The sequence below is a fragment of the Manis javanica genome, chromosome 2, assembly GCF_040802235.1.
Source record: "Manis javanica isolate MJ-LG chromosome 2, MJ_LKY, whole genome shotgun sequence".
Taxonomy (NCBI): Eukaryota; Metazoa; Chordata; class Mammalia; order Pholidota; family Manidae; genus Manis; species Manis javanica.
Window position 1 is genome coordinate 202,422,458 of NC_133157.1, and position 27,947 is coordinate 202,450,404.

General features: G+C 34.6%; 1 protein-coding gene across 4 annotated transcripts in view; it reads left to right on the plus strand.

Annotated features, from left to right (window-relative positions):
- The window catches only part of MTBP (MDM2 binding protein), a 77,729-nt gene that overhangs the window by 32,965 nt on the left and 16,817 nt on the right, over positions 1-27,947 (plus strand). For all 4 annotated transcript variants that reach the window (XR_012128392.1, XM_073230029.1, XM_073230028.1 and 1 more), the window contains exons 12-16: positions 5,077-5,250; positions 6,044-6,151; positions 13,669-13,824; positions 18,630-18,747; positions 26,760-26,915. Coding sequence is in view for 3 of the 4 variants with exons in the window: in XM_073230029.1 (XP_073086130.1) it covers positions 5,077-5,250; positions 6,044-6,151; positions 13,669-13,824; positions 18,630-18,747; positions 26,760-26,915 (712 nt within the window). In the remaining variant the exon portion in view is untranslated. The remainder of the gene's footprint in view (positions 1-5,076; positions 5,251-6,043; positions 6,152-13,668; positions 13,825-18,629; positions 18,748-26,759; positions 26,916-27,947) is intronic.

Here is a 27,947-nt window from a genome sequence, read left to right on the forward strand (position 1 = left end):
ATAACTGCTGTCAGAAAAGTAAAGAAAGACTTTGATTCAATTCCCTCCATGCAGTGTGAATAAAATTTGTGCCCCAGTTTTATCAATTCCTTGTGTTTAACATATTCCTTGATGAAATACACACATATGTATTAGTTTGAACCATATGGTATTGCTGATTTGTGTATTAAAAATTTTTAAATATCAGCAATTTCATATGGTTTGGCCTGAAATGCTCCATTTGAAGTATCTTTAAATTAAGATGACGGTGTGAGAAGTGAGGCAGAAATCTCCCAAAACCACATGTAATATGAAAATACAGCAAATGCAACTAATCCTAAAAGAGTGACCAGAAATAAGATTGCACCAGCCAGCCTTCATCTGGGAAAATAGAACATCTCCTCGAAAAGGGTAAATAACAAAGCCATGACCCGGGAGGACCCAAGCCCTCCTCCCGCTGCCACCAGCTCACCAGCAGGAAGAAGAGAAACAGAGCGGGGAGGGAGTAGAAGCCCAGACTGCTGAAATGAAATATACAATGGAAGGATTTAAAAGCAGATTAGATGAGGTAGAGGAGACGGTAAATGGAATAGAAATTAGAGAATAGAAATACAAAAAAGCTGAGGCAGAGAGAGAAAAAAGTATCTCTAGGAATGAAAGAATATTAAGAGAACTGTGTGACCAATCCAAATGGAACAATATTTGCATTTTAGAGGTACCAAAAGAAGAAGAAGAGAAAAAGGGATAGAAAGTGTCTTTGAAGAAATAATTGCTGAGAACTTCCCCAGTCTAGGGAAGGAAATAGTCTCTCAGGCCATGGAAGCCCACAGATCTCCCAATACAAGGGACCCAAGGAAGACAACACCAAGACATATAATAATTAAAATGGCAAAGATCAAGGACAAGGACAGAGTGTTAAAGGCAGCCAGAGAGAGAAAAAAGGTCACCTACAAAGGAAAACCCACAGGCTATCATCAGACTTCTTAACAGAAATCTTACAGGCCAGAAGGGAGTGGCATGATATATTTAATGCAGTGAAACAGAAGGGCCTTGAACCAAGAATACTCTTAACGGGCAGGATTATCATTTAAATTTGAAGGAGAGATTAAACAATTTCTGGATAAGCAAAAATTGAGGGGATTTGCCTCCTACAAACCACCTCTACAGTGTATTTTAAAGAGACTGCTCTAGACCAAAATTTTCCCAAGGCTAAATACCTGTCACCATAGAAAATAAAACTACAGTATAGGAAGCAGACCAATGATCCTAATGTTACTGTTTAAAATAGTCATGGTAGAATTTATAAATCCTTCTGCAATTTTGGAATCTTCACAGTAGGAGATTTCATATAACTCTTCCAACAATACAATCATTTCTTAAATCATTTAAAATACTTTCTAGAATTGAGTCAGGGCATTTTCTTGGAGTGTCTCAGTGGCAGCTATGTTTTATGCTAAATTGTTCAAAGTTTAGTCTGATGAATAGGTGAGGAATCAAGCTAGGCAATACATTTTTGGGAAATACTTTATAAGTAATTAGATTGATTTTTTTTTGTTGTTTGTCTTGTGATTCCCCAGCTGACCCCAAGGACCATTTCAAAAGTTGAGTGTAGAATTGTTTGAACAATGGTATTGTTGTTGGAAAGTATTCAGCCTCCTAAAATGCTTACATGAAGACTAGCCTTTATTTTATTATTTAATTTTTGGAATGATTTTCCAAATGGGTATATTATTGTGGGGAAAATTTGGTATTTTGGACCAGGATTCCCACCTGGCCTTAACAGGCCCATTGTATGCCTGTTTGCACATCCATGGGATGTTTACTGGGGACAGAGTCATGGGATTGCTGGCCCAGGAGAGGGGTGGAGAGGAAACACCCATTCTCGCCTCTCCTCTCTTCCTAGTATGTAATTGGTCAGGCATCCATCAGTCATCAGAAACCTGCCCACAGAATCCGTTCCAGTGGGAGGAACAGGGAGGGGGGACAGCCTTGAGAGAGCTGAGAAAGCGGTGCTCCTAGAGGGTTAAGCTCCTGTGGGGAGCATGACCGGTAGCCGGCCTGGGGAGCACCTTCAAGCCAGCCTGTGAGCCAGGCAGTCTGTGACCGTCATGGGAATAAATGTGGCACCCCTTTTAGTCCCCACCTCCTTGTCCTTGCCTTTATTCTGCCTCATCGAGTTCATAGAGAACTTGCCCCAGGCAAGGAACTGCTGCCCCTGGGAGCACCAATTATTTTATCCTTTCATAAGGAGTGTGTGTGTGTAGTGCTTGTCAATAAGTCAGAATATTTACTTAACCAGAATATCCTGTTCCCCTAATCATCCTGAGATTTTTTTCATTATATCATATGGAATGTTATTTTCCCATTACATTAATATGGTTTTGTATTTTAAATTGTTAAAGTGTTTCTAAAAAGAGTAGAGTTTCAGAATTTAAGAACCATTAACCTGCTAATGTATATATGTATGTATATATAATGTGACTTGATTTTTATTAAATGGAATTTTCTTTGCTAATGAAACTAATAATGGTGTATCTCTTTATTATAGATCATATGTATTTTGTAAAAACTGATGTAACTAAAGGCTCTTGTAGTTTCTGCTTCTCCATTTTGCCCATTTAGTTCAACCAAAATCACTGTTTGGTTTTGGTAGACAGAGGCCATGCAAGCCAATCAGTATTAAAAGTTGATAGTGTAAAATTATTAGATGAAAATAGAAATTTTCTGTTGTAATCATTTTCTCTTATTTCTTTAGGAAGAGCTATGAGAACTGAATAACTATGCTAATTGTAAATATGTTACTCTCTATGGTATTTACCTGAAAGTTATTTAATAAGTCTTCAGTTAACACCTGCCAAATCTGGAACATTTTTTTAAATGACTGCATAGTCATTATGGTTAGGCGAGTTCTTTTAAATAAGTATTTTTCTTGTGGGGGAAATAAGATTGTTGTAATTATAGTCATCATGATTAAAGTGCTAATAAAGGTGACAGTTTAAAATAAACATTTAAAGGATGTCATGGGTTTATGAGACACATAGCTTGAATTGGCAAAGCGCTAAGTTGGTAAATGAATAAAGATCACCTCTTGGCAAACCTTAGTTTCAAATACAACTTGGTAGCATGTGCTCTTTCTTTTTAATAACATTTTTTTTTTCAATTCCTTTTTGAAGACATTATTATGAGCAGTATTGATGTCTCTATTGCAGGCTAGTTGCAAAACCTTCTTTTTGTAGTTGTTTGGGTGGCTAGGCTTTAACCCACAGTATGTTCATATCTGTGAAATAAAGTGTTTTTGTAATTGTGTGGATAATTTCTTCTGTCCATTTTTTTAATGTTCTGTCTTCTGTTTCGATGGTGTTCCTCTTGGTTTGTGTTTCTCTCTACCCTCTTACTCTTCTATTTTCCATTAGTTTGTCTTTTTATTCTACTTTCTGATAGATTAACTGAATTTTATCCTCTAAACTTTTGGTTGAAATACAAAGTTCTGCTTTCTTTTAATTTCTACAAGCTCTTTCTTATTTAATGTTCTCGTATTATAATTTCCTGTTCTTATTTAAAGGATGCAGTATCTTCCCTGAAGATTTTAGTGATTTGATTTGTTTTTGTTTCTGTGATTTCTTTTTACTGTTTATTCTTTATCTCCCTGCAAGTCACTTTCTTCTGTTTATTTGGCATCTGGAGAGACTTTCTATGAGGTTCCATAATGTTTGGCTGTCTGCTCACTTTTAAGAGAGAGTACCAGAAGCTGATTGGAAAATCTGAGTGCATAGTGGGGCTTGTTGACTGTGATCTTCATTTTAGGGTGATCTCACTGGGACATTAGGTGACTCTAGTGTTAGGACTCTTTAGTCTTTCCTGTAGGACTGACCGCATTTCCAAAAGAAGGCTCAATTCTGCCATCTGACTTCCAAAATTCTGAAAGCTATGTAGGTAGAAAGGGTAAAGGGCCTCAATATTCAGTATACAAGATTCACTTAGTCCACTGATGATCAACTCCAGTCACAAGGTTTGCCTTACATTTCCCAGACCAGAGACACCTTGTTTTGCTTTCTCCAGAGAATAAACTACTAGTTTTCTGGGCTGGGGAAAGGACGATCATTTGCCTGAATCGAATAAGGAGTGATTAGGAAGCCAAACTGCTTCTCAAACAGACTTTCAACCAATTTTCCTATTTCACCTTCATTTTGATTCCAGTGTCATCTGTGGCCATCATTCCAGAATCTCTTGTCAGAGGTTGTGTTATAAATTATGTGACTTCTAAGCTTTCTTTACTGTTTTTCTCAGCTTCCTTAGCAGTTGAGGCTTGTGATCTGTTACCAATTGCTCATCTGCTTTCCTGCTTTCTAAATTCAGTAGCTGTTGTCTCTTCTCTCATACACTGGTCCTTGTAGACTTACGCTATTTTTAGAATCTCTTTATTCTCATTTTGTGGAATTTCAGGAGATAGTGAAAATAAATACTTAATGTCCAATTCACCATCTTCAACAAAAACGACTCTACTGCTATTTTTAATCTCAAAGGCTCCACGGTTTTTCTTTGACCTTCACTATAACCCTCGCTAGATTTGTTTTTAAAATATACCAGAAGCTATCTTAACTGACCTTCACATAACTGGCATGCCAGATTAATGAATGTTCTCCGTTCCTTCTGTAAAATACATTATGGATGCCACTGCAGGGACCAAAAAGCTACCCTTAAGTATATCTGTATACTTCTGCCCACACCAGTTGAATTGTGTGTGCTTGCAGAGGTTAGTTTATTTCACTTTAAAGAAATTGAAGCTGGAATAATAGTTGATATATATTGGTCATATAAGAAAGATATCTTGCATGGGAGTCTAATGAGCCACATCAAGTTATTGAATGAGTACACATAGTTTTAATTTAAAGTAAAATGTTATGCTGTGTGAGAATCATTTTTGTATGATTCTAACAGCTTTCTCAGTTAAATGAAAAATTACTACGCCAAATGTATTGGGTAATACCTTGTTTTAAAATAACATAGAAATGTCATTATTTCCTATGGGTCAATGTATGGTTCTGGCATGTTGCATGCTGAATTTTTACATACTTAACAATATATTGTTTTGTTTAGTTCCAGATGTTGAAGTGAAAGGAGAGTGTTCTAGCTATTATTTCTTGTTACAAGGTAATGGCAATAGAAAATGTAAAGCCACATTGATTCACTCAGCCAACCAGATCAATGGCTCATTTGCCCTCAGTTTAATTCATGGGAAAATGAAAGCAAGTATAGAAGAAACCAAATTGAGTAAGTATTAACTTTTGGTGGAAAACCTTTTTACAGGTGTTCAGTATGTGGTTTTTAATGAACTTATTTTCCCCAAATTCCACTTCACTTTGAGTAAATCTGCCTTTTACTTTAAATATATTATAATATATTTGAACAATTTAGAGTGCCAAGAGTTAATTCCTTCCATATTATAACTAGTAAAATTTAGTAGGTCAGCCTTCAATTCCAAATAGAAAGTGTTTAGTATTTTATACTTTAAACACATTTTTTTTATATAATTTATTTCTCATTTTCATTTGCTTTCTCTCAGGCATCGTGTTCTATTTTATTACCCTCTTTTTTTACTTCAAGCTCTATGTTTTGGTTATCCATCACTATTTGACAAACCACTCCAAATATAGCTTAAAAATGACTATTTATTATTATGTCTCATAGTCTGTGGGTTGACAGGATGTTTCTATTTTGAAATCCCACATATGGTTGCAGTCACACATAGCTGGGGCTCCATTTATGTTTTGTGTAGGAGTTTTAATAGCTGAGCCATCGAAGAAAATGTGATGGAGAGAATTCCACTCTGCTATCTAAATTCCCTCAATTTAAGAAGCAGGTCAAAGTTTAAAATGCAAAATAATTTAGTATGCTTATTTTTGGTGGCTGAATTATTATTATTATTATCATTATTTTGAAATTTGCAAGATCAAGAGGGATGAGTAATTGACTTATTTTTTTTAATTATGTATAACACATTTTCTGGGAGCTGAATATTAATTGTCATAGAACATCTATAATACTGACTTCTTCCTGTTTCTAGGCTTTCCTTTGGACTTCTTGTCACTTCCACATTTTTCTGAAGAGCAGCTTATGCAGAGAGAGAAACAGTTAGCTAATGTTCAAGCTTTGGCTTTGAAAGAATATCTAAGTAAGTAATGATTATTTGCATTTCATTCTACTCTAAGAATGTAAACTTATTCAGACATAATGCATTGTCATTTTCACACTTTTTCTTATATACTATGTCTTTTAGATATGTGCTCAATAATAGAATTATTCTTGATAGAGTTGACGTAGGAAAAGTCTGCAACTTTTTTCCCACCAGATTCAGAATGTTCCTACTTATTTGTGCATCTCTGCTAACATAAAAATATTCCTCCAGGAAAATTTTGTATTTCATTAGTTGTAACATTATGCTGGAAAAACATCTAAGAGTTTTTATTCTGGTTAATACAGATCTCTATAAAATTTATCATATATACTTTTGGCTGTAACCAGAGGATAGAGACTGCAAATAGAAGAAAAATATAAGTCCAGAGAAATTAATGTTAACTTAAGCATTCATTCTTAGACTTTAATTTTGACTATCATTAATAACTAAGCACATTTCACGTACTACATGAACTGGCTTTGTGGGTTTTTACTTATTCAAGGAATTACCACTTTTACAAGGGTCATAATTTAAAGTGTTTTCTCTGTTACTAGATGTTAACTTAGTTATCAGTCTTAACCTTTTTTAAAAAAAATAATTACCTAATTAAAATAATCATTCACTACTAATATGAACTTGTTTTAAGTTAATTGATAGGGAATTTCTGAGAAATTGGTTCCAATTGTGAGGACTCAGTTGCATAAAGAAAAAATGATATTAGATACATTATAAAATATAAACTATCATTTTTTTCCTTTAAAGAATATCTTTAATTCAGTCATTTGTTTTATTCGATGGAAAATAATTTTGGGATACTTAGTCTTATTTATGTAAGAATTACCTATTTTTTCAGTTGTCCAAAGCCAAGGTAACTGTGTAGTCCTCTTACCATTTTTTTTTTTACTATAGAAATATTAGCTGAAGAATAGAATTATAAAGGTAAATCAGTTTCAATAAAAAGTAGTACTTGTTAAAACCAAGAAAAAAACCCTGAAATACTAGTATTTTTATAGGTGGAAAACCTTTATTTTAAACATCAACCAGCAGTATTATTCACATCTTGACTTTGTTCTGTCCCTGCTAAATTCCTCTTGAGGCCGTTTCCTTGCTATAAGCCTCCCACTCTTTATAACGCAGTCCCTTCAGTATCCACTGTCCTTCATCTTCACCTCTCTTCCTTACACTTCCAACTAGAAAAACCATCAGAGAGAGTGGAAGAACTGGTGGTTCTCTGAAGCTGGTGCATCTCTTCTTTGCGTAGAAAGAGGTGAACCCTCCTGTTTGGTTGGGAAGGGAACCAAGTGGCTACCTGTCAGTGACTGAAAGCTCTGCTGGGGGGATTGGAAAACAGAAGTGCTAAATAAATGCTGAAAGTGTAACAGCATCAGCAGCTGAGCTGGAACATGGGTAACATCTGTAAGGATGCTACAGCCCTGGGCAGAGGGCGTGTAGGAGGCCTGAAAGTGAAGCAAGTGTTAGGGCTAGTAGCTGCTAGAGACCCCAGCTCTGGACGTTTCCATGAAATTGTCTTAATTAAAATCAGTGATTCACTGAATCCATTTATGACGGAAATAGTTGTTAAACCAATCTCTTCTCCACCTAGAGAGTTAATACTGAATTAGAAATCAGGGACAAAGATGGATCTATTCAGAATCACAAAAGACAGGAAAATGACAGCAAAGCAGTTTCTAATATAAGAATGGCTGAGTGTCTATTTCAGTGATTTTCAAAGAAGAGAAAATCTTTGAATATGAAAGTATTTAAAAGTACTTAAAATTACCTGTATTTAAAATTAAAATTATTTAAAATTATTGTTAAATTAAAAAATTATAGTTATGATTCATAAGTTATTAAAAATATGGATATGTTATCTTTAAAATAATTAAAATATAAAATCATTAAGAATAACTAAAATCATTGTAATTAAAATATTTACATTAATATTAACTTTTAAAATTATTAAATATTTAAAATTAAAAGGATTTAAAGTATTTAAATTGATGTAGTTAATTAAATATAAATTTAGATTGATATAGTTAATTTATATTAATTAATTAATACATTACAAACCTGATTGATGCTCAGTCTGTTGATACTTTTAGCTACTCTACTCTTTTTATTTTCCTTTAATAAATCCTTAGTTGTTACTAGCTTTTTTAGGAATAGCATTCTTTTGCTCATTCATTATTAGACTTTAGTCCAATATTTTTCCCCCAAATCTTTATCTGCCACTTGTATGCAAACTCATTTGTAGAGAGATTATTTTCTCCCGGTAAATTATCCAGCTCATAACCCTATTGAACTTCATTTATTTTTCTCTCTCTGTTTCTCAGTCATCAGGGTCAACAGGAAGTCTTACTCTGCTGACCAGATTGCCCACTGTTATAAAATAATTGGCAGTTTTAATAAGCAAGGTCAGGTTCATGATATAAGTATGTTTTTAATGTCAATAAAAATGTAGAGATAAGAGGCGGAATTTCTTGTCCCAGCAGGACTGTTACTTGATGTGACCCCTGCAGGCATAGGCTTACTTTGTTTCTTCACCTAGTGGCTAGTGACATCTCTCTTACTTTACTCTCTAGACTGGTTATTGGAATAAAATGAAGTAGCGTGTAAAACTCTTTGAAAATGATCAGTTATACAAGGGTACATTGTCATCAAGCAAGATCTCCAGTAGTTCTGTTGTATTGCGCTGCCTTGCTAACCCATCACATAAGTCATCTGGTGAATACTACTGTATGGTGGTGCTGTCCGCTGTCTGGAATTTCGCTTCCTCATGAAACCTCCTGGGCAGCTGTTGTGTCCTCTTTATGTCGACATACCTGCATCTTAGGGTAATACCTGACACATAGCAGGTGTTTAATAAACGTTTGTTCAATAGAAAAAAAAAATAGAGCTAATTTCTGAAGCACATTACTTAGATGAAAGCAAACCATTGGTAACTTTTCGTTTTAGAATGGCTTCCAGCAGATTGTGCAGAAAATAAAAGGCAATGAAGCTTTTTATTTTCTTAGTAGGACGATGTAATAAAAGCAGCATATATTACAACTCTTACTTTACCATTACTAACGTTCTTGATTGCAGAAACCATGTGTTACTTATCTTGGATCAGATCTGGAATGACCATACCAGTATCTACATTGGTGAGGTGGTATTTTACAGAGGCCTTTATCATAAAATTAATGTTCTAAAGTAGAACCTCAAGATTGGTTACTTCCTTCTCAGCCTACTCCCTGGCATTATTAATGTACTGATCTCATAGAGTGTAATGTAATGTGCTTTCATCCTGTGTCTAAGGGCACAGTATGGTGCCTTGTGGGCAGTACACACTCAATAAATGTTTGTTGAACTGATTTCTCCATGAATTTATGGCTTAATATTTTATTATAGAATAAAATGTTATTAGTCCAAAGGTGTTTTGAAAAGGAAATATTTTTTTTTGAAGAACATTATGTTTACTAGGCTCCCCCCTTCACCAAGTCCCCGCAACAAACCCCATTATAATCACTGTCCATCAGAGTAGTACAATGCTGTAGAGACACTACTTGTCTTCTCTGTGTTGCACAGCGCTCCCCGTGCCTCCCCCCACATTATACACGCTAGTCGTAATGCCCCCTTTCTTTTTCCCCACCCTTATCCCTCCCTTCCCACCCATCCTCCCCAGTCCCTTTCCCTTTGGTAACCGTTAGTCCATTCTTGGGTTCTGTGATTCTGCTGCTGTTTTGTTGAAAAGGAAATATTTTTATAGAAGTAATACATGGGATTAGCTTAACAATTCCAATGGCATTGAAAAACTTAAAGTGGAAAATAGCAGTATTCTACCCTCTCCTCCCCAAGTTTCAGTCTCTGCCTATAGGCAGCTACCTTCAGCTCTTCTGGCTAGTTTTCCTGGCATTTCCTCCAGTTTTCTAAATAATATGTGTATGTTGCTGTTTCTTGATTTACCAGTAACAGACATTGTCTTAACAGTTCACTAGGGAAGATAAAGATTTAGCTTTCTCATGGCGTCTCCACTTTTCCTTTCCAACCTCTACAGTGAAGTCTTGAATTTTGGTTAAATCAGTGGTTTTAACATTATTTTAACTATAAACGTAAGTTTACTGCTGAGTCATGTAATATCTGATGATGATCAACTCTCCTTTCTTGTATAATCTTTGTTTTTCTTATGGTTGATAATCATCTTATTTTTAATTTGCCCATTCTTCTGTACAGGCAAAATACTGTTTTTTCAGAGGTTCCAACATTTTTTCACATACCTATCATTAAATTCACCCTGTATCCAAACATAGCATTTCTTTTTATTTCTTTCAATTTTTTTGCAGAGTGTTTCATAATTTGCTTTGTGATGGACAGTTACTTCTTATACCTGCTGACATCTTAGAGATTTCTCTTTCCTCTCTTCTTTTGGAATCTCTGTCTTTCTAGGCTTCCTGTCCTCTTTTTTCTTGGATAACTCCCTCATTTGGTTGGAGGCTATCTTCCAGTAGCTTTTTGAGTAAAAGTTCATGGGGCATACATTTTTCAAGCTCTTTCCACTTGATTGATAACTCATACAGAATACTAGGTTGAAAATCATTTGCCCTCAGAATTTTGAGGACATTGCTGTATTATCTTCTACATTGCTATGTTCCTGTTGAGAAATCTGATACTGTTCTTACTCTTTGCAGTGATCTATTTTTGGCTTTTTTTTTTAAATCCCCTTCTAGAACCCTTATCTCTAGGTTTTGCCTCTGGAAGCTTTACTCTGAGTCATAGTATGTGCTCCCCTCTCGCCAAGTTTATTGAACTGTGCACTTGATAAGCCATTTCAATAGAAGATTCACATTCCAAAGTCTGGAAAAAATTTTTTTCCCCTTAGTAATTTTCTTTCTCCTATTTTCTCTTTTCTTTCTTTCTAGAACTCTTATTAGTTATATGTTAGTTTTCCTGGACAGAATGCCAAATTTTCTTTCTTATTTCCATATTGTTATCTTTTTGTTTTAGTTTCTGGGGGATATCTTATATTTTGTTTTAGGCACTTTTATAGAATTTTAAAAATCTGAGCTCTCATGTGCTTAATTTTAAAAGTCTTTTTTTGTTCATTGACTATTCCTTTATCAAAGCATTCTGTACTTGTTTCATGGGTATAGTTTCTTCTCTTATTCTTTGAAAATATTAATTATAACAAGCTTTCTTTCATTCCCTGCTATGTTTTTATTTCTGCTGGGCTCCTTTTTTTCTCTTTGCTTGCTTTAGTCTCTCTTTTTCATCCTGGACTTTTTTTTAGTTTGAGGGCCCCAATAAGTAATACTCTCTTCCGCTCTCAAAGTTGGAACCAATTAAAAAAATAAACCTAAGAAACACACTAATAGAGATAAATTACTGGCAATGGAGATGAAAGCTGGTTTGAAAGATGACTTTTTAGATTTAAGGCCAGATTTTGTGATAAATACACCCAGAATTGAATTTATTCTCTGAGCTACTGTCAGAGCTAGGCAACTGCAGATGAATCCATCGGAGGCAGGGCTAACCCCAGTGGAGACAGGGCTCACCTTATTGCAGAGAATAGCATCCTGAGGACTTGCTTGGCTCAGATGAAAGTTGGAGAGAAAGGATCTGATCAGAGCTTGCCTCGTTTCTTCTGTAGATTAGCTCAGTGAGTGATGGGAGGAAGAGGAGCTGTAAACATTGTTTTGCTCATAGAAACATCAGACCGTGGAAATGCAGAGTCCCCTCTCCCCTCAATACCTTTCCCTCAATGTCCAGTGATTCTTTTTTGTCTGTTCTGTTTTAAGTTGGAGTTTTAGATGCCTCACCAAAACATCATATCTGGTAAGCTGCACTATAGAGTGGTGGAGTGACAATTCAGTTCCCATCCCTACCTCCTTCTCAGTATCAGTATCACATTCTTTTCTCTAGGGCATTCAGTTTTTCAAGACAAGAAACCTTTAATCTTCCAGTGGGGCACTGGTAGCTGCTAGCTTTCTGTCTGTGGGGCTGGGAGTTAGCCCTGTCAGCATGCAGAATTTTTTTATTTTAGTTGAAGTATTATTGATATACAATCTTACATTGGTTTCAAATATACAACACAGTGGTTCGGCAAAACCCTATTATTAAATCCTCACTCCCTCTAATGCAGTTACTATCAACGTAGAAAGATGTTACAGAATCATTGACTATATTCTCCATGCTGTACTACCATCCTTGTTTCCAGCTTATATTATGGCGAATTATTGTGCCCATTTATCCCCTGCATCCTCTGCCCTCCCTCTATCCCAGCCCCTCCCTCTTGGTAACCACTAGTCCCTTCTTTGTGTCAGTGCTTCTACTGCTATTTTCTTTCTTCAGTTTTGCTTTGTTTTTATACTCCACAAAAAGTGAAATTATATGGTATTTATCTTTCTCTGCTTGGCTTATTTCACTGAGCAAAATACCCTCTAGCTCCATTCATGTTGTTGCAAATGGTAGGATTTGTTTTCTTGTTATAGCTGAATAATATTCCATTGTGTATATGTACCACCTCTTCTTTATCCATTCATCTACTGATGGACACTTAGGTTGCTTCCATGCCTTGGCTATTGTAAATAGGGCTGCAATAAACATAGGGGTGCATATGTATTTTTGAATCTGGGATCTTGTTTTGTTTGGGTAAATTCCTAGGAGTGGAATTCCTGGGTTAAATGGTATTTCTATTTTTAGTTTTTTGAGGAGCCTCTGTGTTGCTTTCCACAGTGGCAGACTTTTAATGCTCCCTTAGTCATAACCCAAGCATCAGTGCTACCTTTCTGTGTACTGAATGTTCCTTGGCTGGGACTTCTTTTCAGTTAATGCAAAAAAAAATGAGGGCAGAGTCACCTGGCTAAGTAGGGCTGGAGGGTGAGGTGAGGATCTTGAGTTCTCACTGCTCCTTCCCTAGGCAGCCATATCTCCAGTCCTATGTCAGCCCTGGGCCTTACCAGCAAGCACCTTCCTAGTAACCTCATAGGCAGTGCGTCTGCATCACCCAAGTTGACCCTTTTTGTGGTTTGACGACTCAGCTACCACTCCACCATTGTCTTGTCTTCCAAAGTTGATTAAAAATTGTCACTGTTTATGTTTCCTCTTTTGTTGTCCTTTCTTATTCTTTTCTATGATTTTAGGTTTTGGGCAAGACAAGAAATAGGTGGAGGTAGCCAACCTACCATCTTCAACTGAAAGTATTACAGGTTTTATTTCCAAATAAACCTCAGTATAAGGCCATTCTTAAGGCTCTGCAGTATATTTCTGAAAACTTTTATAAACTTGCCTTTACCACCTATCACCTTTTGGTGTTAACAAATTACTCTATTCCCGTTTCTCTCAAGTAACTGGGAATTCTACTATTATCTACAAATGGAATTGAAACAAAAAGTAGCCTACACAGGATCATTGATTTGCTGGAGAAGTTCAGTTGTTATACTTTTGGAAATATTTCCTATAAAAGAGCAGTAGATGCACTCTAGAGGGGCTTAACAATATCAGTCATATGGCTAATCATACTGGTTTGTTGTCTGCAGAAAGGAGAAAGTTGGCAAACAAGCCTGAAGTAATTTCGGTTGATGAACTCAAAAGTCTATTAGTGCTCACAAGGCAACACTTTTTAGATCATTTTGATGCTGATGTTCCTAAAACAATTCTAATAAAGACAGACAAAACCTCCAATATGTTGAATGGTAAGTTTTATGTTACTTTAAATATTAGTTCTTTTCACATGTGTGGCATTTATGCTAGTTATTTGTTATTAAAACTAATAAAATGTATTGATCAAAATATATCTTATAAATTTAAATAGTGGTATAAATTTGTATGTACAAGTATGTATGTATATGTAATGAGCTGTGTTTCTTATCATTAAATATTAAAAACTTAGTTCTAACTTTTTTCATTAGGCATGTTCGGTATAATTATTTTTGAGTAGAGGGAGAAAGCATTTTAAGGTGATCTCTCTTACTGCTTTTATTAAACTGCTAGAATGGGGGGTTTACAGTAAGCAATATTTTCATAAGGTAAAAATAGTAGAACCTATACAGTAAATTTACACAGTAACTAAATTACATATAATAATATGCTCATATAATAAGATACTCCACATTTGCCAGTTATTATAACAGGAACAGTCACCAAAAATCACTTGAGGAGGTGGAAATTATTTCTGTGTTAACTTGGCATTTCTTTGTATTTTCCTGGTTTCTATTCTTGTGATGAACTTGAATAGCATAAAGTTTTTCAAGATCTAACAAGAAAGCATTTGATGATTGCCTGGCATTTTAAATGTATAGGACAATTTTTTGTTTTTATGCTGTGAAAATAAGTTCTTTTCCATAGGTTAATAAGAAAATGACCCCCCAAAAATCAAGTTAGCGATAATGTTTGTTGAGTGCCTTTTCTCTGACACCATGATACTGCACAAAGATGTAAGAATTTGGATCCTTGGCTTTCAACAGGCATATGACATATTTTGACATATTAGAAATACGAAGGCAGCATCTAGTGCCACTGGGTTCAAGAGCCCAGGCTCTGGAGCTAGACTTACAAGGCTCAAATCTCAGTTTTGTCACTTGTTAGCTGAATGTCTTTGGGCAACTTATTTAACCTTTCCATGCCTCCTGTTTATAATGGAGATAATAATATTATCCCTTTACCAGGGTTATTGTGAGGATTAAATGAGTTGATGTATGTTAAACACTTGGAACATAATAAATGCCAAAAATTGTTAGCTGTCATTTGTATGATTATCATTATCATTATCATTATCATCAGTATTGCATATCCATACCAAATTTAAATAGCAATGCAGAGAGATCCAAAAGGTGTTGGAGACAGTATAAGGTTACTTGTAAATGGAGGATGTGTTCAGTAAGTGAGATGGATAGCTTCTTGGTTAAAGCATGATCCCTGGAGCAAAACTAACAAGGTTGCATCCTGGCTCTGCAGCTTACTTGCTGTGTGACCTTGGACAAGTTCTCTAACTTCTGTGAGCCTTATTTTCCTATCTTTAAATTAGGGATGACAGAGGTTGTCATGAGGATTAAATTAATTATTTGTAAGTTACTTACAAAGTTGCCTGATATTAAGTACAATATATTTGTTGGTTAAATAAATATGAATTTAGAAGAGAGGAATATAAGTAGGATAGAATAGTCATAGAAAATTTTGGTAGGAGCCAAGGGACTTGCTGTAGGTCTTGAGGGATGCGTAGGATCTAGGTAGAGAGGAGAAGACAGGATTTTCAAGCTGGAGGAAGGACATACACAGTCATGCAAGTAAGAAAGGTTGCAAACAGATCAAGAGAGAGGTTGGCTTACCTAGAGGATTTGTACAGGAGAAAACAGTTGAAAGGTAGAAAGGATTGAAATAATTGGAAGGGGTTTTATATAAGTTTAAGGAATTGTATCTTACAGTTACCCATACAGAGTCAAGTTCTAGGACACAACACACTGAGATACAGGAGTGGTCATTTTAAAATGGAAATCAGATTATGTTGCTCCTTTGCTCAAACCTTTGTGATTGTTTCCCACTGTACAAAGAAGGTGTCATCCTTAATGTGACTTGTAAAAACCCTAAATGATATTTGACCTTATGGTGATTCTAGCTTCCTCCAGTTCACATTTCTATTTCCTTATTACTACAGAGAATCTTTCAGTTCCTTGAACGTGTCACATTCCTCTCCATCTTAGGGACACATTCCTCTCCATCACAGGCAAAGACTTCTTTCTGGAATGTCTTTCTCCCAGTCTTTATCTGGTTAATGGATAATCATTCTTCAGATCTTGACTTAAATGTTACTTTCTCAAAGAGGCTTTCCCAGACCTTCTCCATTTAACTTGTCTGTTGCACTCATTCTTTGTATTTTTCTTTGATTATTGCTCTTTATATATTTCTTTGATTATTTTAAATTGTAGTAATATATATGCTAAATAAGTAGTTGTCCTCTCGCAGTACTATATGGTTTCTGAAGGTAAGGGGTGTGCCTGTTTTCTTTCTCTAGTACCCTAAAGCCTAACATGGCACCTGACATATAGGAGTAGATTCCTCCTCCAAATAATTGTTGAACAAATAAAAGAAGCCCTGAAGATTTCTTAGAACATGAACTGAAATTTGACAGGTTGTACATTTGAACATGACTCCTAAGAATGAAGTTGTGATTTTTAACATCCTTTGTAGCTTTTGTTTGAATAAACGCATCTATATGCAAATTGTGCAGCCTGGGAAACAGCAAAGTCAATCATGTTTCATGTTCTGACCCATTATTTACAATCACATACATTAGAAGGTATTAGCAATTGTTAGGTTTATTGATCTGCTTATTTTTTTTTGTAAAAACTCTAGCATGTGTAACAAATGAAAGTCAGTATGGAAAAAAGGTCTTGATGTAACCATTTTATTTATTCATTGCCACAAAGTTGCTGCAGACTTTCACAATGCCAAATGTGATATCCGAACTCAAAATCTGTAACTGTATCCTTTACCTGGGAGCACTGGGAACATAAACATACTGCATAAATGAGTTTTTTTAGGTAATTCTATAAGATCACGACTTTATTATTCCAAAAATTTTAATCAGAATTTTCTAGTGTGTATTTATAATTCTTGCTTTAGTAAACAGCATATACAAATTACAACCTTTTCTTTGTGATTTGTTTATATTTACAAATGTAAGGTTCCATAGTGGCTTATATTCATTAACCACATATTATTTCTGCAATATTGCTTCCTTTATATTTACAAATGTAAGGTTCCATAGTGGCTTATATTCATTAACCACATATTATTTCTGCAATATTGCTTCCTTTTTTGTTTGCTGCGACTTAAGATTTTGTAGGGCAGGTGTTAAGTCTCTGTTTCCCTATTGTATTGCTTCCATTTCTTTTTTTCTCTTGTAAAGGAAAACACTTTTTTAAAAGTATTCTTGGTTTCTCAGAGGCGTTTTTGTGCTTTTTGATTGTCACAGTAGCTCAGTGTTCTGACTGCCACATAAAATATTGTGTTTTAGTTTAAGAATTATGTTATTTCCCCAAAAGACATAGCACTTATGAATGTTACTTATATTTAGGTAGATTGTTTAGACAAAGTTAATAATAATTAAGTTGATTAATTATAATATCTAGGAGCAGTTAATGCTTACTTTTATTTAACATGGCTTGTATTCTTTTGTGAACTCAGCATATAACTGTTCAGAATTGCCAATGACTTCTTTCTTTATACTTTTAGTGGAAAGACATATCAACATCAAAAAGCAGATTATTTCATTATAAAGCTTACTAATCTATAAAAGAGTCAGTATTTCATCATCTTTATCGAGAGACAGGAACTGATCTGTTTGGTTGGTGAAATCCAATGTAGGCATTAGATAAAATAAAATATTAGAATCTTTTAAATTATTAAAATATTTAAAAATATTCATGGCTTAATAGTTAATAAATAAAGGGGGAGTAACACACAGTTGGTTTATGTTTTTATTCATGTTTAATTTTTTTCTGTTTCGTTTAAAAATTTCTTTATCAAATCATTATCATTTTGTAAAACCTGAAATTATAAAATGGGTATTTTTGTCAGGGTTGATGATTAGTTGAATTACTAACTAGCCTAACATCCAGTAATCTTCAGATTTTTAGAACAGTGTGTAAAAGGTTTAAAATAATTATAAAAGCCAGATAGTTTTGGAATCCAAAAAAAATAATACAGTTAGTAATTTTGTCACTATTAAAATAGTTTGTATGTACTCATGATTTACAATGAAAATGGAAGCTGTCCCCTTGTATTTTTTGATGAGAATCAGCACTCTTCGATGTTTAGTTTACTGTAGCATAATAGCTAGGAACATAATCACACCTGTGCACAGAATATTTTATTAGTAGTAAAATAATGTTACTGATGTACTTGAAGATGTGTGTGTTAAGGCTTCCTACACTAATAGATAAGTGAGAAATTATTTCTAAAGTAAAGTAACCTTTGCCTGAAAATGTCATGAGTTATTTATTGTATTTTTGTACTTTTGAGAATGAGGTAATCTCTTTAAAGATAGGGATTTTTCTGGATAATGTGCTAATTCCTGTTTACAGTATGAAAATCACATACTATATCTAATATATAATTCACAGAGATGCTTTCTTTTCATTTAGAACTAATTTCATAAAATCAGCAAACAAATTTTTGTTATACATGAATCCTTACAGTGCTAATTTGTTTTCTGAATTCTAGCTCATAACTTCTATTATGAGGATATAGTAAAATAAATAAGACTTAACATTGATTTTTTTTCATTTCCTCAAAACTTTTCTATGGTATTTTGCACAGTTCAGGCCATCAGAGATATCCTTAGTAAATGCCTGATGTAATATTGTGCAATCAGTCCAACATGGCTTCATAAATACATGTGCATGCATGGATGTGTATATTTATCTACATGTATACATTTTGTATATCGAAATTCAGTATGTTAATACTGTCAGTACTTACGTATATTTCTTTCTCTTAGATACCAGTCCAGTGGAACCTAGTTCTTCAAGTCTAATGGAAACCAATCCTCTAGAATGGCCAGAAAGGCATGTTTTTCAAAATTTGGAAACTTTCGAAAAAGCAAAACAAAAAATGAGGTAATGTCTAAATAGCTCAGTAGTTAGTTTTAAATGAAAAATTTTTTCTCAATACTTAAGTTGTGTTTATGAAATATAAGTAGTATATAGTCTTATTATAAAAGAGATAAATGCTTACTGTAACCAGATAGATAGAGAGATACGGCATTATAGAGTAGTAATATTGAGAAAATGCTTTTCTTCCATTACTTCTCCTTGCACTTTCCAGATATACATAATCACAGTTAGCACTTTAGTGGATGGCTTTTCAGACTATTTTCCATAGACATGCACAAGTATATGCACATGTAAGAAAAATTTAAACAATACAGGGGCCACTTTAAACTGTCTCTGTTTTACTGTCTTATATGTTTGTATACTGTCTTATATGTTTTACTGTCTTATATGTCTTATATGTTAATAGTAGCTATTAACTAACTCCAAGAGACAGAATTTATTTTTGTATTGCATTTATTTTTATTTGGTTCAGTATGTAGTAGACACGTCATACATACTTTTTGGATGATGGAATAATGGGATAAAAGATGTGGAATTTAGCTGCCTTATATTGCCTTCCTCCCAAGTATTGCAAATCTCATTTTTATTTTTAGCTCTTCTGTTGATAACATTTATGACTTGCTATAATATTTTGTTATGTATATTAACAGATACTTTCTGAGCACCAGTTATGTGTCAGGCTCTCCTTTTAGAGCTTACCTATTAAGGGAGAGACAGTCACAGAAAACAACTAGACAAGTAAATATAATAATTATAATTTACTCTATACGTGATGAATGAAACAAATAAAGGAACTAAGGGAGGATAATTTTATTTGTTGAGGGGAGGGAAGTGGTGGTAACTTAGATCAGGTGGGTGGTCAGGGAAAGCTCTGAGGAGGTAACATTTGAGCTGAGACTGAAGGATAAATAAGTGAAGCACTTTTAATCATATGGGACCTTATATATCATAATACAGATTTTGAATTTTATTGTTAGTTTCTTGGTAAGCTTTTGAAGGATTTTATACCAAAGAGTGATGCAATCTAATTTTACAAAATTCCTTTTGCTCTTTTGTTGCAAATAAATTGTAGGAGGAAGATATTAGGAATACAGAGATCAACTAGGTATTCTAATGGGAGATAACTTTGGCTTCTAACTAGAATAGTAGTGGAGAAATAATTTGGGATGTAATTTGGTGGTAAGATGGAAAAATCTCATTGATGGATTGCATGTGGAAGAAAGGGAAAGAGAGGCATCCAAGATAATTCAGATTTCTGGTTTGAGCAACATGGTGAGTGGTGTTCCTACTCATGGGATGGGGAAGATTAGTGGGAAGTAAGGGTATGAACAGCTTTGGGGAGAAAATTAAGAGTTGTATTTTAGGAATGCTAAGTCTGATCTATGAATTATGTAAGTAGATACATCAAGTGGGACTGGAGGAGAAATCTGAAAGCCAATTGGTAGTTATCATCCAAAGGAGTCCTTAAATGCAAAAGTGGATGACATCTCTTGGTGATACCATGTAGAGAAAAGAGAAGAGGGCTAGGGACCATTTCCTAAGGATCTCTCATGTTCTTAGGTCAGGAAGAAGAACAATGTAGAAAGAAGATTAAGAAAAGGATAGGCTATCCACAAAAGAATTTCGATTTCTTGGCTATAAATTTTCAGCCATAAATTTTAACTTTTAACAGGGGAAATTAACACTGTTTCTCTTCACTTTTAATTCTTTACCTCTGAACTATATGTTATTTACAATAGACAGTTATTTTTCTTCTTGAAGTCATTTTTCTTGCACCTCTCTGACTTCCTACTTTAATTTGGACTGACCCTTCCTACCTGCACAGCTGTCATTCTGGTATTTCTTTTGATCATATATCTAGGTCAGGTCTGTTTTCTTGGGTCTCATATCTTAATGAAAAACTTATGCCAGATTGATTTTTGTTCCTTCATAGGTATTCTGTCTCTGGAACTTTCAGAATTTTCTATTTTCCTTAATGTTCTGAAATTACATGATGCCATCATGGTGTGAAATGTTTTGGTCTCAAGACTTTTGTCTTTTTTTTGACTCTGGGAAATATTCTATTATTTCTTCAATAATTTCTCCCTCCTATTTTCTTTTTTTCTTTCTCTTTGACATATGTTTTAAGTAATATTAAACATTCTGGATTGATTTTTTTGTTGTTGTTTTTTTGCATTCACATTTGATTTTTCTCTCAAAAATCCATCTCCATCTTTTCTGCTCTATGTTCTAGGCTATTTCCTTGACCTTTGCTTTCAGCTTTTCTGGCAAGTTTATTGGTAGTCATACTTTAAATTACTAATACTTCTTTTTTGTTCTCTACCCTATTTCATTAGCAACTAGTTTTTTTAATCATGAGAATTGAGAAAATTCTTTAAAGATATTAATTGGAATTTTCTTTTAACTTCTTTTATCTGTTTCTTGAATAATCTCATTATCCTTTGGGTTTTTTATTTGCTCCTCTCGTGTTTTTCTCTTATATTTATTTTTCTCCAACGTCTTGGTGGCCCTTGATTGTTTATAACTAAAAGTTTAGTACCAGGCTTTTGTACATAGGTAACTGTCATGTGTTTTCTCTGTGTGTAGTCCTTTCCTCCACCTGTTCTCACCTGAATGTTGGGAGGAGGGAGCAATGCAGGGTAGAGCATACCTGGCAGAATTCTCCTTAGGGTACCTGGGGTATCAGAAGGCAGGCAGCCTTGGTCCTTCACCCAACCCTCACATTAGAGGGCTTTATTCTGGAGATGTCACCACCATACTGGAACAAGCATATAGTTCTAGATCTTCAGAGAGCAATTTCCCTATTTTTAACTTGGAGGTAAAAGCAGGGGAGTTAGGGGGATGTAGGGATGGTACTTGAACAACTGCTCTAGTAGGGTTCTTAAAATAAATTGCCTGATTTCTCTCCATTGCTACTCCTTGAGCCCAAGTTTAGAGTCTTGCTGTGATTTTGTGGGTTGGGATGAAGACAGATTCTGCCTTTTTTGCAGGTTTCTTTCTAGTTCTTATTGAGGCATTTGATCTAGTTTATTCTTTTTTGAAATTAATTAAAATATTTTGTCTACCATGTTTCATTCTTCCTTTTCTCAACCTGTTGTGAATTTATACCCGCTACTTCAACATTGTGATTTGTTTGTATGAGCGGAGAAGTTAATGTGTATGTTTTATCCATCATCTTGAACTTGCCATCTTGGTTTGCCATTCAATGTCTAAATCAAATATCACCTTTTTTTGAAGTCTTTTATAAATGCTGCAACTCAGTGTTCTCTTCCTTCTTTAATTACCTAAGGACTGTGTTAGTACTTCTTTCATGAAACTTATTGTACCCTTTGTACCTCATTCTACATTGTTATATTTATCTCCTTTCACTCCCTTCTTCTCTGTCTCCTACTTCAAGTCACACCTATATATTAAATTATGAGCAGTGATTATGAGTCTTGAATTACCATTAGTGAGCTCCTTTTAGGACCTCACATGGTATTTACAAAGTAAATGGCCAGTTGAATATGCAATCACTTCAGAACATGGGGAGATACCATTGAATTCTTGGCTGGGGACAGAACTTGTGTTGCCTATTTTCAGAATTTGTTTTGTGTTAAAACAGGGTTAGCTGGAAAGTAAAGGACCATTGCATAGTGAAATTTAGAAGTCAAGAATTTGGTTTTAGACAAACTCAGTCACCTGTTGTTGAGTGATTGTGTTGCCTCATCTTTAAAATGGGTATGACAATCCCACTTCCACTTCAAAGTTGTGATAATAAGATAATATATGAAAAAATACTTTGTGAAAGCTTGAAACACTGAACAAAATTAAGTGTTATTTTATTATTTATTTATTTAAATCTATAACATATTTTGGTAGGGTAACTTACACAAACTGGGCTTTTAAATTGCTTTGATATCCTTGTGTCCAAGGTTCTATATAAATGCAAGTCATACATTTCCCCATTGCATTCAATGTGTTAAATGAGTAATATTCATTACAAAACATTTGCAAGTCACTGTTAGAGACTAGTTATATAGAAATTAAATTAAAATTAACTACCCAAGAACAAATCCCTGGATCAGATGGGTTCACTGTTGAATTTTATCAGACATTTAGAGAAGACAATACCTGTTCTCCTTAAAGTTTTCCAAAAAATAGAAGAAGAGGGAATACTTCCAAACTCATTCTACAAGGCCAGCATCACTCTAACCAAAACCAGGCAAAGACAACACAAAAAAAGAAAACTATAGACCAATATCCCTGATGAATGTAGAAGAAAAAATACTCAAAATATGAGCAAACCGAATTCAAAAATACATCAAAAGAATCATACACCATGATAAGTGGGATTCATCCCAGGGATGCAAGGATGGTACAACATTTGAAAATCCATCAACATCATCCACCACATCAATAAAAAGAACAAAAAACCACATGATCATCTCCATAGATGCTGAAAAAGCATTCTATCGAATTCAACATCCATTCATGATAAAAACTCTCAACAAAATGGTTATAGAGGGCAAGTACCTCAACATAATAAAGACCATATATGACAAACCCACAGCCAACATCATACTTAACAGCAAGAAGCTGAAAGCTTTTCCTCTAAGATCGGGAACAAAACAAGGATGCCCACTCTCCCTGCTTTTATTCAACATAGTTCTGGAGGTCTAGCCACAGCAATCAGACAATCAGACAACACAAAGAAATAAAAGGCATCTAGATTGGTAAGGAAGAAGTCAAACTGTCCCTGTTTACAGATGACATGATATTATACATAAAAACCCTAAAGAATCCACTCCAAAACTAATAGAACTAATATCTGAATTCAGCAAAGTTGCAGGATACAAAATTAATACACAGAAATCTGTTGCATTCCTATACACTAAAAATGAACTAGCAGAAAGAGATATCAGGAAAACAATTCCATTCACAACTGCATCAAAAAAAATAAAATACTTAGAAATACATCTAACCAAGGAAGTGAAAGACCTATACCCTGAATACTACAAGACCCTCTTAAGAGAAATTAAAGAGGACACTAATAAATGGCAATTCATCCCAGGCTCTTGGGTAGGAAGAATTAATATTGTCAAAATGGCCATCCTGCCGAAAGCAATCTACAGATTCAATGCAATCCCTATCAAAATACCAACAGCATTCAACGAACTGTAACAAATAGTTCTAAAATTCATATGGAACCACAGAAGACCCCAAATAGCCTAAGCAATCCTGAGAAGGAAGAATAAAGTGGCGGTGGGGGGGAGATCTTGCTTCCCAACTTCAAGCTCTACTACAAAGCCACAGTAATCAAGATGATTTGGTACTGGCACAAGAACAGACCCATAGACCAATGGAACAGACTAGAGAGTCCAGATATAAACCCAAGCATATATGGTCAATTAATATATGATAAAGGAGCCATGAGTATACAATGGGGAAATGACAGCCTCTTCAACAGCTGATGTTGGCAAAACTGGACAGCTACATGTAAGAGAATGAAACTAGATTACGGTCTAACTCCATACACAAAAGTAAACTTGAAATGGATCAAAGACCTGAATGTAAGTCATGAAACCATAAAACTCTTAGAAGAAAACATAGCCAAAACTCTCTTGACTATAGACACGAACAACTTCTCCATGAACATATCTTCATAGGCAAGGGAAAGAAAAACAAAAATGAATAAGTGGGACTATATCAAACTAAAAACTTCTGTACAGCAAAGGACACCATCAGTAGAACAAAAAGGCATCCTACAGTATGGGAGAATTTATTCATAAATGACATGTCCGATAAAGGCTTGACATCCAAAATACACAAAGAGTTCACGTACCTCAACAAACCAAAAGCAAATAATCCAATTAAAAAATGGGCAGAGGATATGAAAAGACACTTCTCCAAAGAAGAAATTCAGATGGCGAACAGACACATGAAAAGATGCTTCACATCGCTAATCATCAGACAAATGCAAATTAAAACCACAATGAGATATCACCTCACACCAGTTAGGATGGCCACCATCCAAAAGACAAACAACAACAAATGTTGGTGAGGATGTGGAGAAAGGGGAACCCTCCTACACTGCTGGTGGTAATGTAAATTAGTTCAACCATTGTGGAAAGCAGTATGGAGGTTCCTCAAAAAACTCAAAATAGAAATACCATTTGACCCAGGAATTCCTCTCCTAGCAATTTACTCAAAGAATATAACTTCTCAGATTCAAAAAGACATATGCACCCGTATGTTTATCTGAGCACTATTTGCAATAGCCAAGAAATGGAAGCAACCTTAGTGTCTAACAGTAGATGAATGGATAAAGAAGATGTGGTACATATACACAATGGAATATTATTCAGCCATAAAAAGAAAACAAATCCTACCATTTGCAACAACATGGATGGAGTTAGGGGGTATTATGCTCAGTGAAATGAGCCAGACAGAGAAAGACAAGAACCAAATGATTTCACTCATATGTGGAGTGTAAGAACAAAGAGAAAACTGAAGGACTTACAGAACCCAAGAATGGACTAACAGTTACCAAAGGGAAAGGGACTGGGGAGGATGAGTGGGAAGGGAGGGATAAGGGGATTAAGAGGCATTACAATTAGCAATATAATGTAGGGAGGGCCCGGGGAAGGCAGTATAGTACAGAGAATACAAGTAGTGACTCTATAGCATCTTACTATGCTGATGGACAGTGACTGTAATGGGGTTTGTGGTGGGGACTTGATAATGGGGGGAATGTAGTAACCACAATGTTGTTCATGTAATTGTATAATAATGATACTAAAAAAATAAAGCCACGACAAGGAATTTTCTGGAAGAAAAAAAAAAAGAAATTAAGTTAAACATAATGTAGTTCCTGTTTTTTTGGAGTATAAATGTAAAGTTCAGTGAAATATTTGAGTATTTTCTTGTTTTACTATATTTATTGCATTTATATTTTCAGTTTAAAAATAAGGGGAATAAAAATGCTTGATTTGAGTAAACATAATCAGGAAGTTATTGAATTAATAAAGTCAGGAAATTAATTTTCTGTGTAGGTATTGAAAAATTTTATTTATGCTTTGGTGACAGAGAAATAGTGTGATCTCTGACTCAGTGCTTGGTAAAACCTTGAACATTTTCTAGAACTAAAGTATTTTCCTCTTTCCAGTCTTAAAATTTTTCTGGGAGCTTTTTGGATTCATAGAATGATAGAGTAGAAATAGTACCTAATTCAAAGTCAGTCTAGTTCTGGCTCTGTCACTTTAAACAGCTGTGTCACCTTGGGTCCGTCATGCAATCTATTGTATATTGGTATCTTTATCTGAAACATAGGAGTAATAGTGATTTTTTAAACTTGGTATACTGATTTTCAGTTCACAAAGTACTTATTTTCAGGTGTTAACTTCATTTTGAGATAAGAATCATACTGTCTTTTTCCTGGAAATTTTTGAGGCTTAAGAATATATTGTATGTAAAGTAGTTTAAAAAGTGTAAAGTTCTGGATGTATTGCAGGTACACTAATGATTCACTGCTTATTCATAATGTCATAATCATGGCTACAGAGGCCTTGGAGAGGGTTCTGATACCGTCTCATTTCATGCTGGTGCTTCAAGTAATCTTTCATGCTGATAGAAAATGGGAGCATTTAGTCTCTACCCAACACAGTCTACAATAGTCTCGGGTTTCAGAACATGCAAGGGAGTTGAGATTTAAATTTTATAGGATTGATAACTTCTCACTACTAAGTAATTAGTCATACCAGCATTTTATTTTAGCTAAATAGCTGTAGTAGCTATAGCAGCATTGCTGACATGGGAGCTGCAGGGTTCCCTGTGACCCACGGCTTTTTTCAAACTATTCTTTGATTGTAAATGATTTGCTGTATTTAAAACTTTTTTTTGCTTTAGTTTCTTCCCGAAATGTGCAGTTCTTCAGTTCTCTTTGTTGATTTTTCTAGTTTCTGCTTCTGTCAGCTTTTGCTGATTGGTGAATTCAAATCCACTTTTAATAAATCTACATGACATTATTTCTCCAGAACTGGCTCCTTACCTTGTGCATCGGAACAGTTGCTGGGCCACAGAGAGGGTCCACGGGATTCAATTACGTTATTGGATGCTAAAGAATTGCTTAAATTCTTTACTTCAGATGGATTACCAATTGGAGATCTTCAACCTTTACAGATTCAAAAAGGGTAAGTGATAAACTTATCATTTCCAATTAGTTAAAAAAAAATCATTTTCAAAATATGTGGCATCTCATTTTCCCCCAGTTAATTGATGTCCTGTGACTGAAGCAAAATTCTTAAATTTGATCCCAGTGTTTATCATTTGGTCTTAATTCTCACATTTTTAGTCAAATGTCCTACTGGTTTGTGGTATTTAGAGTAAGGGAAATAGACATAATAAATGCAATCTAGGCATATTCCAATAGAAGTCTCTTTAGCTTCTACTTTGTATATAAAGGACAATACTTTTTAAGAAAAAATTATAATTTGACTTGCAAGTATTTTTTAAAACTTCTCTTTCCTGTGTTACTCTTTAGTTTTGACTTTGCCACTATTTGTTATGACATTGTCAGTCGTGCATAATAGTAGCAAAAAGCATAGGCTTTCAACTGAGGAGAAAGAGAAAGTAATAAAAATGCCTTTGAAACTATAACATTACCATATAAGAACTCAGTGTCTACATGAATAATTTACGACTAATTTGCTTTCCAAGTTAACTTGAACTAGGTTACTAGTTAATAAATCCGGGATGTTGCTGAAGTTGACTTAATTACAAATAAAACTGTAACATCAAATACTTGTGAGATTTGAATCATTTGTTCACTACCCCAGCTTCTTTTAATTGTTAATCCATTATTTTGAAAACCTTCTAAAGGACCTTAGAAATTATAGATCATTTTGATCATTTTTACAGAGTTTGTTTTGGCCAATATTGATTTTAAAAGTAAATTTTGGAAAGGATTTATTTGAAGATAGTTGTATCTTAAAAATAATGTAATGTTGGAGCATATTACCTTCATGTGCATTTTCACTAGAGACAGGGAGCCACCTTTGAAAATATGATGCTCTTCATAACCCTGGGTCTTAATGACTTTATGATCTTAATGATATAAAATTGTGTAATTTTAGTGCCTCATATCGAAATTACCGAGTATCATAATCCTTCCAAGTGGTAAAGATACCTCAAGACAAATGCTGGGCATAGAAGCCACAGGGCAT